We start from the raw sequence: 18203 nt of genomic DNA on the forward strand, positions 1-18203 counted from the left end.
CACTTTCTGGTATATCCTGGGTCTGAGAGCCAACCCGGTCATCTTTCTCCATTGCCCATTAGCTTGGCCGTGTCCATCTCAAAAAGGACCTGCACCCAGTGTTCCAGAGGTGCTCAGGGTACTTCAGCAGAACGAGCACTTTCCTTGTGCTGGGCACAGTACTTCTTATTACATTGTATCATTGCATTTGTCCGATATTTACGGAGCATGTACCAAGATACTTTGTGACGTGGGGCAGATAAAGAAGTTAATCAGTCACCAGTTCTGCCTTCAATGAGCTTGTATTCTTGGTGAAGAATAGAAAGGGAAACATGGGGCAAAGAAATAGAATGTGTACATCCACAGCTTTAATTCATGACGGAAAACATGGTAAGATCAGTAAAGATGCCTAGCTGCAGGAGAAAGAAATGACGAAGGAGGACAGGAAAGGCTGGGTGAAGGATATGAACTGGGCTTTGTGAAGCATGAGGAGGATTTAGACAGATGGGCTTGAGGAGGGGAAGGAAGGAACCAGAGCAAGAACAAGTGATGAATGTTTGGGTTTTACAAAGGAAAGCTGGGGCCACACTGGAGGATCTTGAACGTCAGGCTCAAGGAACTTGACCTTTTAAATCAGGTAGTGAGGGGCCACTTGAAGGTGTGTAAGCAGGGAGTGCCAGGTGTTGACCTGTGCTTTGGGGAAATTTGAAAAGCAAGAGTGGAGGTAGAGGGGAAAGAGATAGTAAGTGCCTGAATTGGGGAGAGGCAAGGAACATGGAGGCGCAGGGCCAGATCACAAAGCATTGCAAAGGTAAAATCTGTAAGATTTGGCCACTGGTTGACTGTAGCAGGTAAGGAAATACAAGAAGAAATAAATACTGGTTGAAATTAGTATTATCTTTTCTATGCTGTATTTGTGGTAATTTTTTTTTCTAAATGTAAATTCAAAAGCTCACATTTACCCATTAAATGTAAAGTTATTTTTAACTCATCATTTCAGTCTATTGAGATATTTTTGAATCTTCATTCTGTCATCAAAAAATCTTAGCTATTCCATGTCATTCTCAATTTTATAAGCAATCTTTTAGTTTTTATTTTATGTTTGTCATTGAAAAAAGTGTTCAACAGGACAGGGCTCAGTTGAGAATTTTGGCAGTGTACCTCTTAAGACTTCCTTTTAGATTATGTATATGTTACTCAGAACTTGAAGAGTTCGTGTTTTTCTAGGAACTAAGAACCTGGGCCTTAGCTCAAGAGCAGGCCTTGCAGCTGAAGTTTGAATGCCGGCCTTTCTACCTACTAGTTATATGACCTTGAACAGCTATTCAGCCTCTCTACCTTAATTTCCTTATTTGCAAAAAGGGATAATACTAGTTCTTTTCTCAAAAGGTTGTTCCAGAAATGTCAGTCTTTTTAAAGAACTTTTTAAAAAAATAATATGCTCTCCAAAACATGATTAGCTGTTTTTTTAATCAGTAACATAGCCATTTATTATGAAGTAGTATGTACTGTACATAATTGTATGTACTAAACATTTTTTTTCCCCAAAAAAGATTAAGGGGGTACAAATGATGTTTTAAGTTACGTGATCACTTTTGTAATGCTTGAGTTTCAGCTATAGGTGTGCCCATCACCCAAACAGTGTTCCCCGTACCCATTAGGTAGGTTTTTACCTCTCCCCTCCTCCCCCATTCCTCCTGGTTGATTTCCACTGAGTTTCACTTTCCTCTGTGCACATGTGCACTCATCTGTTAGTTCCAATTTAATAGTGAATACATGTGGTATTTGTCTATTCTATTCTTGAGAAACTTGGTTTCCAGTTTTAATAATGACAATGATGGTGATGATGATGACCGCCTTCACCACCGCCCGTGATAATATTTTCTATATTTCATCGTCTGCCCCATAAGAGACTTTATTAGATTCCTTGCTGGTGTCTTTCCAGTCTTGGTCCTTTTAATGCAGCCAGCCCTCCCTCATGCCTCCCCAAGATGAACATGGACAAACCAGCTATGGACGATACTAGGTGTTTGTTCAGACGTCCTCCCATCCCTTTACTTTACTTTTAGGACTCACTTCTCCCTGCTGAACCATTTCTTAAGGACTCTCTTCTTTGGTAGCTTTGAGATTACCTTTGGAAAAACCAAGAGCCAAATTAACCACTTCTTCATTTAAGTCAGTTAGGAAAGGAAAATGTCATGTGACTTGTTCTTTGAGAGCTCTTCCTAGTTTCCAGCAAGTACCACTTCCTAATTGTTCAAAAACTGTCTTTAATTGTCTGTTCAGAATTTTGCCTTTAATTCCAAATTCAGCCCATTTCTGTAGTCTCCCTTCCTTTTCTTTGTGAACATCCGGGATCTGCTCCCGGTCATTCTTCCCCGTCTGTCAGGACAGCTTCAAGATTATCAGCAGTGGTTCTGTGATTCCAGGCTTTGAATTATCCTTGCCTAAATTTATTATCCCTGTCAGAATATTCTTTGATCTCAGTAACTGTTAACACAGTTAATCACTCCATCCTTAAAACAGTTCATTTACTTGGTTTCTAGGATTTCATTCATTCAACAAATACTTGCTGGGTACTTCTACAAGAATTTGTAGAGACGGCAATGAACCAAACAGATTGAATGTCTGTTTTCATGGGGTTTACATTCTCTTGGGGATGGGAGAGGGGAGACAGACAATAATTATGTATTATAAGTTTATAATACATAAACATATAAAGAATATTAGAAGAAAATAAGTAATGTGGACAAAAGAAATGGAGTGGGGTGGATAGACGGGAGCGTGGGAGGAGCAGGTTGCAATTTTAAATAGGGTGCTCCTGGGAGGCCCTGTTGAGTTGAGGTTTGAGGAAAGTCTAAGGAGTTGAGAGAGTTTGACAGACTATCGGGGAAAGGAGTGCACTGGCAAAGGGTGAAGTCCCCAAGGCAGGATTCTGCAGGATGCTTTTCAGGAACAGCAAGGAGGCCAGCATGGTTGGAGTAAAGTGAACAAGGAGGAGGGTCTTAGGGGATGGTCAGGAAGAAACAGAGGGCCAGACTGTGGGGGCCACTCTCCGGATGCTGACTTCTACTCTGAGAGAAACAGGGAGCCATTGCAGGGATTGCGCCTAGGAGCAGCTTGATCTTATATACATTTTAAAATGGAAGTATTGAAACTGGTTCTAAGGGGGCAAGGATAGAAGCAGGGAGACCAACTAAGGGCCAGTGTGTCAATCAGGTACGAAATGAAGACAACTTACACTGTGGGTAGCAGCAGAGATGGTGAGAACTGGTTGAATTCTAAATGTATTTTGAAGGGACAGCCAACAGAATTCCCTGCCAGATCGGAGATATGAGAGAAAGAAGGGTGTCAAAAATTACTCTTAGGATTTTTTATTTGGGCAGTGAAAAGATAGAGTTGCCAGGTATTGAGATAGAGGACGCTGCAGATTTGGGGGCAAGCAGATCATCGTTTAAAATTGAAGTGTCTGTTGGACAGCCACATGGACGCATGGAGTAGGCAGTTGGATACATGCATCAAAAGGAGAGAGGTCTGGCCTGGAGATAGATATTTGGCAGCCATTGACATATAAATAGTATAGCTAAATGGTATGTAAATCCATGGGGCTAGATGAAATCTCCATGGAGCAGATTTACCACCTCCCAAGGAGTATACATATGGCTGAGAAAAAGTTTGCAAGATGAGGAGAAGCCAACAAAGACACTGAGAAGCTACAACCAGGACAGTAGGAGGAAAATCAAGAGAATGTGATGTCATGGAAACCAAGTAAAGGGATGGAAGAAGTGCTCACCGGGGTCAAATGCTGGGTTAGGTCAGCATCAGAACTCAGTATGGACTGTGTGTTGCCTTTAGCAGTGTGCAGGCTGTTGGTGACTGTCATGAGAGCTGTTTCTAGGGAGCAGTAGGGGTGAAAACCAGACTGGCATGGACTTAAAGGAGAAGCTGGGAGTAGAGGAATTTTAAATATAGGCAAAACTTTTACAGTGAGTTTTACTGCAAAAGCGAACAGAGAAATGGGGTAGTAGTTGAAGTGAAATCATGTGAAGGAGGTTTTTTTTTGTTTGTTTTATGTGTTATTTTAAATAACAAGTGTTATTTAAAACACATAATAGCATAGTAAGTGCATATCTGTATTTGGAGAAAATGATGTGGGAAAGAGGCAGATTTGTTGATGTAGGAGAGAGGGGAAAATCCCTGAAATTATGTTTTTGGCTAGGTGAATAGGGGTGGGATGTAATGCACAAGTGGAGTGATTGGTTTTAGTCAGAAACATGGATAGTTTTGTTCACCACAGTCTATCCTTCCTATAGGAATTGAGTTATTTCTCTGTCATTTATATTTCATCATTTTGTCCAAGTAGCAAAACTGTATCTCCTTGGACCATTTCTTCTGAAACACAGCAATTCCTTTTGGCTGTTGACACATTGTGCTCACCAAGAGTATCTTGATTCCTTCTCCCAAGAGATTATACCGCTCTGGTACCCCTCCTGGCCGCAGTCTCTGAAATGGCGTCCACTTATTGGTGCCCACTGCCAGATCACAGGGCAATATCTGGGAGTGGTCTACCATGGTGACTGAATTAAAGGCCTAGGTTGAATTTAGTTCAGGGTGGGGGAAAGTAATTTTGTGAAGCTTTGAAGGGGAATAAACAAAAAATCATCTTGAAGGTTGTTATACAACAGTACACACACACACAACACGTGACCCCATGGTGCGTGTTGCTGTGTTTCCTGTTACTTAATCAGGTTTTTGAGCTTAGCGAGAAAGTGTTTTCTTATTGCGTGAATCTGAAGATGCAAAGTGTCCTTACTTCCTCTCTTCCCGTTTATTGCCCTCCCCCAGATTGGCACCTGCTGAGGAGTAATTAGGGCAGTCCTAATTTGGACAGCCAAATCCTGATTACAGTGAGAGGAAAAACAGGAAATGTTCTAGTTTTGCTGCCAGCAAATGACTGACTTAAATAGAAAGCCATATACAATGCAAATGATCCAAAATGGTCTGACACTGGGGAAGGAGGAAGGGAGCAGGAAAACATTGCAATCTGATTTTCTCCCACGTGATGCTCAGCAGATAACTTTCACAGAAAGGATCAAATCCATAAACTCACAATGCCCTCTGCTGCGAGGCAGCTTGTTGTCCAAGTTTACCACGAGAACCTGAGCGGCCACTGGGAGTTTAGGAGTCTGAGGAAAGGTCAAAAACATCTCACCTTTCGGTGCTCACCTCACTCTGGGGAGAAAGACTATAGTGTATGATGATGTCATGTTACATGCTTTGGATGAAGAGAGGTTTCTTAAAGGGAAATGAGGGCTGGAAGTTTTTTCTTTAATGAGCCGCACCCTTTGGAGGCTTACAGGAAAACTCAGCTCTGAATTCTCCCCTGCGCTGCATTAGCGATCAGGCAGTTGGTCCATTAGTGGGCCGCTTCCAAGCTGGGTGCCTCTCTCCCCTTTCTTTGCCTCTTTGTCCTGAGATACGCCCAGCAGCGTATGTGTCCCAAAATAGTAACTTAAAGATTGGAAATCACGGTTTTCTGAAGTTTCTGTCTGTTCCAATTTAGCATCGATTCATTAATCAATTTTTTTCTCAAGGGTGGGAGGCAAAAGAGAGCTCTCTGCATTGTGCTGGGCCTGGCAGAGAATACAAATAAAACCTCTTGTCGAGTGGTAGAGGCTTAATTGATAGAAGACACAAGCATGTTATTAATATTTTTTAGGGGAGGTATAACCACCCTCAAGGCACACTTTCCACCATTTCTTCGTAGAGGAGCTAGAACTCAAGCTAGAACGTGAAGAAAAAGTGAGATAACGGTAACTTGTAATTGCTTATGGTAGAAATCAGGTCTGGCGTAGGGCTGGGCACCTTGTTGATCCTCAGTATGTTTGTCGTATGAATGAGGAAATTCCTGCCAGACTGGACAGGGTGAGCAAGCAGTGGGCTGCGTGGATGGATGCAATGTGAGGGAGAAACGTCGAAAAATCAGAATGAATAGAGTGAACAGTGTGGTTGGGTAGGAATGAGTGGGAAGTTTCGAAAATTTCCCACATTAAGGAAGAGAGATCTATCATAGGTTTTGCTAAAGAGGATGACATAATCAAAGTGGTATTTTAATACTGGCCCCATTGTGCTGAATAGCAGGGAGTAGACACCAGGGGCTACAGTGGCTCATCAGGCCAGGGTCCTGTAGGAATGAGAGCTCGTTGAGCTTGCCCTGCAGCCTGTGCCAACCTAACTAACTTTGAACCTCAGAACAGCCAAGGTCACACACCAGGGAAACCCTTTGCGTGCAAGCTCCATACAAGCTTGTATTCTGATCTGTCTCTTACAGCTATGTTGTCTCCTCACTCTCTTGGCTCATCTAACACTGATATATATTCATTTTTATTAAATAGCAAATGGGTACAAACAGCATTATAAAATATGTACAGTATCTGTTTCATGGAGGGCATTCAGCAAGTGAACTTTTATTATGTGCTTCTATAATTTATTATGTGTAACTATTCTGGTATTTATCACATTGTATTGCAATTTAAATTTTTTATGTATCATTTGATTAGTTATTGGTTTACATGTCTTTCTCCTTCTAGGATATTGCTTTTCAACTGTGGGCTCACATCAGAGTGATTAGGGGAGATTTCAAAACACAGATACTGGATTTCCCACACTAGGCCCACTGAGAGTTGGGCCTGGGCAATCACAGTTTGAAAATACCTCCAAAGTGATTCTCATGTATGTTACTGGTTACAGATCACTGGTCTGAACTGTCAGCTTCTAGAAGTACGTTACTATGCGTTGTTCCACATAATTATCTTCAGTAGCTAGCATGATGTCTCCATATAGGCCTTTCAGTCTTGTTAATCGATCAAGTGAATACCTTCACCTACTTCACGTCCAGTACACATCAGCTGCCCTTCTGGCCAAATAAGATGCTGCTCACCCAACCAGATGTCCTACAAATCCTGCAGCAAGCAGCTAGTCCTCATTTCTTCTACCTAACTCAGTCTACCGTGATCAGATAGGATTCTCTTGCAGTAACCTCCATGCAAAGTATAATAATAAGGACCTGGACGAGAATGAAAATAAATGTTCATTAAAGTACATAGTCCCTGTGCAAGGGACTTTATAGTCATTAGCTTATCTAGTCAGTCACAACAATTGCATCAAGTTATATTTTCCTACCTTACAGATGAAGAAACGGAGGTTCAGGACAGTTAATTATGTGGCTAAGGTCACAGAGCGTGGAAGTGGTAGTGCGTGCATTGGAAGCTAAGTCTGTCTGACTCTAAAGCCTAAAGAAGATGCCAGGGAATTAAAGAGGACATAGGAAACTTAATAAATATTTCAAATGGTTTAGAGAGACATTGTAATAGTTAGGAACATAGACTCCAGAACAGTAGGTATGGGTTCGGTTCGGGCTCTGCCCTACTAGCTGGCTGACCACTGGCAAGTTCCCAAATTTCTGTGCCTCAGTTTTTCATCTATCAAATGGGAACAATAATCATATCTACCACACAGGACTGTTGTGAGGATTAAAAGAGTTAATATATGTAAAGTGCTTAGAACAGCCAGTTCCTGGTAAATGCTAAGTAAGTGTCAGCCAATATGATTATTTGGTTTTGCTCCTATTGGTGATGTTTTTATTTACTTTTTAAATTAGTTGATCGATGACATTGTTGACATTCACTAATAAGATAGCAAAAAAGTATATATTTTATGCCCTCTGTTATTTCCCTGCTGTTTTGTGCTTCAGTTGTCATTCATTCCTTCAATCTATTACTTTATCCATTCAACAGTTACTTACTGAGCACTTCCAGGAGCCAGCAGTATTCCAGGGCTGCAGGTGGAGAAGTCAATGAGCTAGGCAAGGTCCTTCCCTTCGTGGATTTTACACTTTAATGGAGGGAGTAGATAATCAAGTGACAAATAAATAAACAAAATAGCTTTCTCAGTAATAAGGATGATGTGATTTTAAAAGAAAGATTTTTAAGTGAGGGGCAGCAACAGGAAAGACGTCACTGAGGATGTGATGTTTGAGCTCAATTCTGAAGGGTAGGCAGGAGCCACGTGGAGATGTGGGGGAAGAGCATTCCAGGCAGAGGAAGGAGCAAGTCCAAAGATGAGAACTAAATTAAGTTCAGGTTAGTGTAACTTGAACAGAGTAAGAAAGAGACTGAAGACTGAGTGAGGGTAGACAGGTGCAGGGGTCTGGTCATTTGGGTCATTTCTGGTCTCACATGAGAATCAGATAGGAGCTTAACACATATCCATGCTGAGCTCCACTTCAGACTGTGAAATTGATATATTTTTAAAATTGTTTCCCAGGTGTTTTAATGTGCAGCCAGGATTAAGAACCATTGATGAAGGATCTCAAGGCCAGGGAATTTGACTTTTATTCTACGTTCAATAGAAAAACATGCAATGTTTAAACAAGGCGTTACCTGGTCTGATGTCTCTTTATGAAGACCTTAAGGCTATTCAAACATAGAATAAGTTTGCTTATCATAAGAAAAATCTGAACATTGACAGTTGAGACAGATTTTATATTAATTCTTGGTCCACTGCCTTTATTACAATATAATTCTTTTCTTCTTGGTCTTTTAAATGTCAAACAATTGTGACCCTTCGTATGGCAACTTGTCTATTTAAAGGTTGTTATTAAATTATCCCCAAGAGTACCTTCCGTAAACTCTCCGATTCCAAATCCTTTTTCCCTGGGTCCTCTTGAATTGTTTCTCTTTCCTGTGAACCATCTCCAGAGTTATAAGATATTTCTTTAGTTGTGATTCCCTGGCAGAAATAAACAACATCTTAAAGCTCTCTAACCAGCACTGAGTGTGATGTCAAAGATGATCTCATGTTTCTCTGCTCTCTTCCTATGGATTCTGCTCCATCTTAAGGGGTCTTTTGATTTGGATTTTGTGTTTTTGTTTTGTTTTTATTCAGCAGCATAATACTGGCCCTTAATTTTGCATCCCCGATTGTCATTATCACTTGTATTGCTAGAAATTTCACTGCAGTTTTGCTTACTGCAGGTCCAGCCATTCACACTCTAAATTGGGCTACAGCAGTTTAATTTGGACCAACCTTGCCCAGGGTTCATTTGTCTAGCTTGGTGCTCCTAGTTTTTGAAGTAGTTGAAAGATTCAGTCTGGGAAAGTAAACATCATGCCCTGGCTGTCACCAAACACTTAAATCCAATTAGCCCCACCTGCCCCTGGTTGTTTACCTAATGAAGGACGCAGCACCCCAGCTGTGTCCAGGGACCCTGCATACTTCCACTTCCCAACTGCTCCAGAGAGAGGTAGCAATACACGGCAGAGCCAGTCAACACGAGCAGATGTTTTCTGAATGAAATTCACTCAGCTGTATCTAGAAGGTGGACCCTTCGCTTGGCAGCTTCATCACCTGTACCAAGAGGAACACCTATTTTCTTCTTCCTCCTGGGAACGGGTACAAATAGTTACACAGATGGCTCCGTCTGTGGCCCATTGAGCTGTGAATTAATGAGTAGATTATGGTTCTGGGAGGGATAATTAACCCTACTCCTCATGTGGAATAATTGTGGGAGCTGTCACTCTCCTTTTGGGGGGCTATTTGGATATGTCCTAGAATTTTGTAACCCACATTATCTGGGTTTATCACAGAATCAAAAAACTAATAAATGCAATTGGTCAGGCTGAAAACTTGCCACTTGAATGAAAATTCCCTTTAGAGTAATCGTATGTTGCTAATCAATGCCGGTATTCAAATTAGAATATTTGGAATTGCTTTTGGGATTGATGTTCATTCCAATATGGATTAATATATTTATCGTTGAGGGAAATATGTAGTAAGCATTTTCATTAATTTGGATTACTGTTCTTTAATATAATGGGATCTGTGAATATTAGGTAGTAATATAATATTGAATTATTGAACTAATCCAGTCTTTAAAAAAAAGTGAGTAAATAATGTGAGTACCTTTAATGTAGTGTCCCATATAAGCTAATTTTTTTATTCCAGCTAGTGCTAAAATGGAAAATTCTAGCCCCCCCCCCCCGAATATATAATATCATGTCACAACTATGGACCTAAACTGTTTCCTGAACCCTAGGGCAGATGTGGGCCAACATGGATGGGCTCAGAGATTTAGATGCTGGGAAAATGAGTTGAGTTTGGGCTTCTCACACTGTGGAGCAGAATTTAACCTGTAGTGTGGGTCTATACCCAGCCAAAATTTTTTCTGGATATGGACACTGAAATTTAAATTTTATTTAATTTCACATGTCACAAAATATTATTCTTTTAATTTTTTTAAAAACCATGTCAATACCATTGTTAGCTTAGAGGACATACAAAAGCAGCTGATGGGCAAATTTGGCCTTTAGGCCATAGCTTGCCTGGCCCATCATGTAAGACAAAGTACGAATCCTGACGTTACAGATGAGTGGTTTCAAAGGAGGGGTTTTGTTTGTTTCCTTTACAAAGGGAGAGATCATTGTAGGCTGAAGTAGTCAACCAGTTCTTCATAGAGAAAGTGAGTTTTTTAGGAGACTTTCAAATAATAGGCCACCTAGGAATAAGTAGAGTGGAAGGGGAAGGCTTGTGAATAATCTCTTGTTCATTTGTTTCATTTGTTTTGTGAGTCAGGACTTTTTTATGTTGGCTTTGTTCAGAGGAGGACACACCTGTATTCATTATGCTGATTTGTGTTAAATTCAGAGAGGCACAGTGAAGGGCATGGCACAGAGTGATCTGTGATTTGGCTAAATGCCAAAAGACTTGATAGCTCATCTAAGCTGTTTAGTATAGAGAAGAAAAGGGAAACCACTAAAATGATTTTAGTTTAATAAGTTATCCAGACTCCTGTAACTAAAGAGGGCTTATTTTTATCTCCAGTTCAGTTCTTATATACCTTACAAATACCAGGCATTTTTCTAGGCACTGGGGACATAAAAGCTTAAGAAATCAACTCTACCCTCATAAGACTCACCATGCAGTATGGGATCCCAACTTGGAAAATTGTGTCATAGGACCAGTGAGAGAAGAGGATGGCAAAGGCAGAGGTTGTTACCCTACAGTGCACATGTGAATCACATGGGAAACTTTTAAAAATTCTGTTTCCTGAGTCCCACCCTACAGAGATTCTGATTTACGTGGTCTTGGGTATGGCCTGGGCATCTAGGTTTCTCACTAGCTCCCGCAAATGATTCTACTGTACAGTCAAGGTTGACAAACTTCTGATACAAGGGTGAGGAGGCACAAAAGAGAAGACTTGTTTGTACCAGGGGAAGGAGCCAGGGCTAGGCTGAATAAGTAGAAGCAAATAAGAGGATAAGAAAAGACTTTCTAGGCAGAGATAACACAGAAGCAGGAAACAATATATCCCATTTAAAAATCTTTAAAATACTCATTACGGATAGGGTGTTCAACCAACACAGGGGTTCGCAACAGTGAACAGAGACAAAAGAGAAAAGTAATAGCAGGAGATGAAGCTGCAAAGATAGATGTTCATGCCTTGCTAAGTCTGGTCTTGGTCTTAATATGGAATTTGGAGTCACTGAAGAGTTCTAAGAAGGGAAATAACATGATTGTATTTGTAGTTTAGAAAAATGACTCTTCTGACTCATGTGGTAAGTTGGACTGATGGTCTTGTAGCTGCAGGGAAGCAGCTCAGTTAAAAGGTTATTGCCAAGTCCAAGTGAAAAATGACGTGGGTTTAAATATAGATTAATAGCAATGAACCTGGACAGGAAATGACAGAATTATAAGATATTAAGGAGGTAGAATTGGCAGGATGTGGTGACTGCGGGTGATTAGGATGACTGTGTTCCTGATTTGAGTAATTAGACTGCTTGAATAGGGAATACTAGATGTTAGTGGGAGAGAGAGAGGTGGATAATAAATACGTTTCTTTTGACTTATTTTAACTTGAAATGCTGGTGGGACTTTCAAGCAAAGTTCGCTAGTAAATCTTTGGATAGGCAGGTCAAAGACTTGGAAGAGAGGGCCCCCCTGGAGATAATTTTGGAGTCATCAGAATATAGGTGGGTCAAGTCTGGCAAGAAGATGGGATTGCCTAAGCGAGAAATGAAAAATCATATGGAGCAGCACAACATTTAAAGCATGGAAGAGGAAACGAGCCATCAGTTTGGCTAAGAAAGAGTTAGGATGGCAGCAGTACAACCAGGAGAAGATGATGTTGTGGAAAGCAACGGAATAATATTTTAAGAAGAGAGAAATCAAAAATATTAAATACTTTAGAATGGCCAAAGAATGTGAAGAATAAAACAGGCCCATGGTTTGTGGAGCAATTTCACTGGAATGGCTGTTCTAGAACCCTGACTGCATTTGGTTTAAGACTGGATTTTGACTTCCTGTGAAAAATATGGAGTGAATAGATTTAGGAAGCCCTTTTCTTGCTCTAAACATATAGAAATTCTGGGTAAACATTTATAGCTTTAAAAATATTTTAAATATGTAGCCAAACTCAAAAGGAAGAAAGAGAATTCTCTGGGTGCCATGAGTGAAAGAGGAATTAAAAGCCATAGAAACAAGCAAATGTGGAAGTTGAGTGGCCCACAGAGGTGTCAGAATCATACACAGAGGCCAAATAGGGGATAGCCTTGTGACACCTGCCAGGCACAGAGGGAACTTTATGCAGAGGTCATGCAAGGGACTGTTCCATCCATGAATGGAACCAGGAAGACTGTGGACGTGAGAATGAGCCACCCAAGCTGGAGCAGAAAAATAGCCCCTAGAAGAAATTGGAATCCCACACGTGATTTAACCCATCGACTGCTTTTTGGAAAATGTTCAGTTATTATATTTTTCATTTCTAGACTTTCCATTTGGCTCCTTTACAAATGTAAAATCTATGTTACAGCTACATTTACAGCATAATACATTCAAGTGAGCACCTCAATTTGTACTACCTGTGTAAGGAGAGGAAGGTTTAAGTCAAAAAAAGAAAAACAAATTAAAAACTTATTTGGAACCAGCGAAACCCATAGGACCCAGAAGAGGCAGATGCAAACCACCTCATAGTGACATCTCAGAAACTCAGGGCAAATGTGGGATTCCTCGAGAGGACAAATTGCGCTGAAGTAGAGCTTCCAGGCCAAAATAGCAGACCGCGTGAGAAAATGCACCACCGTTAGAAAAGAGGGCAAAGGCAACACACGGGACACTTGATGTCCAAGGAACTACCAAAGAGTATACCACATAAGAGAAACTTTAGAATCATTGTTTTCTAAAATATTCAAAGAGATAAAGGAAGGAATAGAATCCATGATACAAGAACAGGACATTTTGGAGGGGAAAAGACAGTGAATTTGTAAAAGAGCCAAATAGGAAAATCTAGAAATGAAAAATATAATAATTGAACATTTTCCAAAAAGCAGTAGATGGGTTAAATCATAGACCCATGCAGAGAGATTTCATGAACGGAATAATTGAAAGAAAGGTGAGAAAGTACAGTAGTACGGGCTGCGCATTTGCTGAGTACCTTTGCAGGAGAGAGAGGAGCTTGTTAGGAATGCTAGATCGAGAAAGAGATTCATTCATTTCATTCATTTTTTTTCTTAGAAAATAAGAGTTGAAGAATATAATTCAGAAAGAGACACTAAAAATATGGGAAAAAGAGGAGATCATTGGGGAAGAAAGGATCCTCAGGAGCCTAAGTAGAGAGATTACTGGAAACGAAATGCAGATGGAACAGATTTGAACATATTTCTGTCGGGGGCGGCGGGAAGGTAGGCTGTATGAAAGTACAGAATCAGTTCCCCTCCTTTCTCTGTCAGATAGGGAAGACGCAGGGGATAAGCAATGAGGAAATACAGAAAAGGCAAAGGTTTAAAAAATAGCCACTAAGAGAAATGGGGAGAGGGAGCTGACCAGAGACCGGTATAAAGAGTGCCAGAGAACACTGATGGTCCACCTGCACTGGAGTATCATAAATCTGAGGTGGTGCCATTCTGTAAGATTGCACCCAGCAATATGCACGTATGAGATGGTACAAGTTAGATTGGTGAATTAATCCATACACATTGCAGAAAAGATGCAAGGAAATAATCAAAGAGGGAATAGAAGATACCAGTGATTTGAGAGACTGGAGGGAAGATAGTTCTATAGTCTAATTTTTGTTTCTCTGACCACAGTTACTATTAGAAAATTTTTGCTTATAGTGAGTTAGAAGCATTCTAGAAATCACCTATAATTCTCTTGTTTATTCCAGTTTATTTTAAGAGAACTAGGGCAGTACTGCTCCCTACATCATGAAATTATGTTACTTTGAGTCCGGCAGTCATAAGTCAAGGTTTGTAGGCTTCAACTTTTTTTTTTGTCTACAAATGTTACTTGTCGATTGGGTCAAGGAGGTTTTATCAGACATGCATACATACAGTATATGTTGTTTATTTGGAAGTATATAATGTCCCCAGTATGACCCTTATAGCAAAAGAGATTCCTGCCTGTGATGGAGGAAACTTCCTGGAGTCTTGGTTATCTTCAGAGAGGTAGCCAGCTAATTAGTACTCCCTTCATAAATAAATGTTTCTATCACTTAGTATTGCCGATGAGGATTTTTAGATCACTGAAATTAGTTACAGTGACAGACATGCTGAACAGAAAGAGAAGCTTTTTAAGTTGAAATTGAACATTTAAGATGAATTTACAGGTACATTTTGGTAAGAGCAGTGTTAATAGCTAATCCATGGGCTCTATTAAAGGATTTGAAGACCGTCAACTCTAGGTCACTAGTCAAAGCCATGGAGATAGCAGTAATCAAAAGCTTTTTCTGCCTGACATCCAGGGCAGAGGATTTCTTTATGATGGTGGATTGGCTTTGAATAGAAGGGTGTCCATAGTTCAGAAAATACCTTCAAGTAGAACTAATTGAAGTTTAAACCAAGAACTCAGAGAACAACCTTTTGTAACACTTCTGTCACCTTTCAGGTATCATTTATGTTGTCATTTAATAGCATTCTTTTATATGGTCACCCCACTTTTTATTTATTCAACCTTATCTTGAAAGACCCCCCCCCAAAAAAAAAACCTACCATACGCTTTTATTTATCCTAAGGGATTAACTATGAGGAACTAATTAGTATTATCAACGTTCATAATTACTCAACAATTAAGAAACTAAGAATAAAATCTAGAAGTGCTCTTTCCTAGTAACGTGACTTACTAAGGGATGTCACTGCCTCCAACTCAGTTAGTGGCTTGTGTTCATAAGAGAGATGGGTATAATGTCTTTTTCCTGCAGCAAAGGTAGATGAAAATGCCAACTGAATACCAGGCGTTGTGCTGAAGTGTCTCTTTTCTATTGGCTGTGTTTAGGGGCATTGTCCAGTCAGAAGAAAAACTTGTCATCAGTGCTTCTTGGGCAAAAGATGATGATATCAGCAGACTCTTGAAATCTCTACCAAACTGGGTTAACATGGCTCAACCCAAACAGCTGAGGCCCAAGAGAGAAGACGAAGAAGATTTCATAAGGTAAAAGGTCCATGTTTCAAGTTGTACTAAAAATGGGGAGGAAACACATCTGTTTAGCTAATCCTTTCGGACGTGAAATTTTGGCAACTTCTAAAAATCAAGCAGCAATTACTTGAACTTAGTAGAATCTGTTTTTATCCGGCCTCACCTCATTTCCTATGCAAGTATGCCTTGAGCTCAAAACTTGAGAAGGAAGGAATTTGTGGAATCAAATTTGGAGCATTGCTAAATTGGGATAAAGTATCTTTTAATGTATAGGTCATTTTCCCCTCTTAGGGGAAAAATATAATTCATTCATTCAGCAAAGGCGTATGATCCGTGTTATGGGTTATACCCTGCAAACAGGACAATAAGATAAGATAACACACAGAGTATGTTATCATTGTTCTTAACGTGTCCTTCAGTTCAAAGAACTGTTAGTTGGACTGTCTGGAAAATATAAATGTACTTTCCATGGTGTGTTCCCACACACTGTATTCTGTGTGATGTGTGATCGTTTTCTACTTGTTTTGACAAAAATAAAGTCTCTCTTTCAACTTTATCACTCACCATTTACCTTTGTACAATTTAAATCATTTACTTAGCTATGAAAATGTGGCCTGCTTTGGTGAAGCCACTCAGTCCATGTGGCTGGCCTGGCACAGTGAGACATTTTCACCTCTGTCATTTAGAGCTGTGTGAGGTAGAAAAATGATGGTGGTAATACTTTGTCACGTTAAAGTTAGGTTTATCCTTATTGTCTTTTGCCTACCCAAGTGACTAAATAAAAGGGAAAAGTAAAATCAAGTGAAATAAAATAAAGGCATCTTAAAAAAGCAAAGACCAGAAGAGTAATCAAAGAAGTAATGGCCAGTATTTCACTTTTAATTCATCATAGAACTGTAGGCAATTCTCTTTCTCAAAATGTGGATTGCAACTGTAGATAAATAAGTCTTTACTACTCACAAAGTTAACTATGTCCACACACTTTAGTGCCATACTTTTAACCAACATTTTAATATGAAAATTTTCCAGTGTCATGTTAAACTTTCTTAAAACAATGATTCTCAAAATTTCACGTGTAATTTAACCTAAAGCCTTCCTGTGTATATTTTTCGTCCTTATTATTTACATTATCCTAGAGAAACCTGTCAACTAGCTACTTTGATATAAGAAAACTATGAATATATTTTTTCTTTTTTAATTAATAGATTTTATTTGGGGAAGATTTACAGAAAATATTGAGCAAAAAGTACAGAGAGTTCCCATATATCCCCTTACAACTCCCCCTCCCCAAATCTCCCCTATTTTTAACATCTTGCATTAGTGTGGTACATTTGTTATAATTGATGAGTTAATATTTATACGTTATTAATAACTAAAGTCTATAGTTTATATGAGAGGTCACTCTTTGTTTTCTATATTCTATGGGTCTTGACAATGTATCTGCCATTACAGTATCATGCAGAATAATAATTTAGTGCCCTAAAAATCCCCTGTGCTCCTCTTATTCATCCTTCTCTCCCTCAGTGCCCTGAACCCCTGGCAACCACTAATATTTTTATTGTCTCCAAGTTTGGCCTTTTCCAGAATGTCATATAGTTGGAATCATAGAATATGTTGCCTTTTCAGATTGGCTTCTTTTGCTTAGCAAGATGCATTTAAGTTTCCTTCATGTGTTTTTGTTGCATTATAGCCCATTTCTTTTTATCTCTGAATCATATTCCATTTTATGGATCTACCATAGTTTGTTTATCCATTCACCTATTCCAGGAGATGTTATAGTTGCATTCAAGTTTTGGCAGTTATGAGTAAAGCTACTGTAAACATTTGTGTGTAGATTTTTGTGTGGACCTAAGTTTTCAACTCATTTGAGTAAATACCAAGGAATGCTATTGCTGGGTCATATGGTAAAATACGTTTAGTTTTATAAGAGTCAGCCAAACTGTCTTCCAAAGTGGCCTGCCATTTCACATTCCTAGCAGCAATGAGTAAGGGCTTCTGTTGCTCCACATCCTTGCCAACATTTGGTGTTGTCAGTGTTCTGAATTTTGGCCGTTCTAAAAGGTATGTAGTGATATCTTATCATATTAATTTGCAATTCTGTAATGACATATGATGTTGAGCATCTTTTCATATGCTGATTTGCCATGTGTATGTCTTCTTTGGTGAGGTGTCTGTTCAGATCTTTTGCCCACTTTTTAATTGAGTTATATTTTTTCTTATTGTTGAGTTTTAAGAGCTCTTTGTATATTTTAGATAGCAGTCCTTTATCTATTAGGTATTTTGCAAAGATTTCCCCCCCCCCCAGTCTGTGATTTGTCTTTTTATTCTCTTCACAGGCTCTTTTGCAGAGCAGAAGTTTTTAATTAAGTTCAACTTACGATTTTTTCTTTTATGAATTGTGTTTTTCTACCTTCTTTTGTTTTAATTATTTTATACAATTTCAATTTTTGCTCCTCTCCGAGCATGTCAGTTATACTTTTTTTTAACTCTTTGCATTTGAAATATACATTTACAACTAATCCAGTCTACATTCAATGACACTATTCCACTACCCAGGCAATGCAAGTACATTGTAACAAAGTATTCCCAGTTCTCTCCCAGCCCTTGTGATATTGTTGTCATTCATTTTATCTATCCATAAGCTATAATTACTGATTATAATGTTGCTCTTATTATTTTGAATGAGCTGTTACCTGTTAGAGCAATTAAACATAGGAAATAAAGTTTTATTTTTGTCCTTATTTATTTCTTCCCTAATG

The 18203-nt window shown here is 39.3% G+C and overlaps 1 protein-coding gene across 1 annotated transcript in view; it reads left to right on the plus strand.

Moving 5' to 3' along the window:
* EXOC4 (exocyst complex component 4) overlaps positions 1-18203 on the plus strand; it is a 738581-nt gene that overhangs the window by 584964 nt on the left and 135414 nt on the right. The window contains exon 13 of the mRNA XM_069462610.1: positions 15304-15459. Within this exon, the coding sequence (XP_069318711.1) occupies positions 15304-15459 (156 nt within the window). The remainder of the gene's footprint in view (positions 1-15303; positions 15460-18203) is intronic.

This window comes from Eulemur rufifrons, chromosome 29 (genome assembly GCF_041146395.1).
Source record: "Eulemur rufifrons isolate Redbay chromosome 29, OSU_ERuf_1, whole genome shotgun sequence".
NCBI lineage: Eukaryota > Metazoa > Chordata > Mammalia > Primates > Lemuridae > Eulemur > Eulemur rufifrons.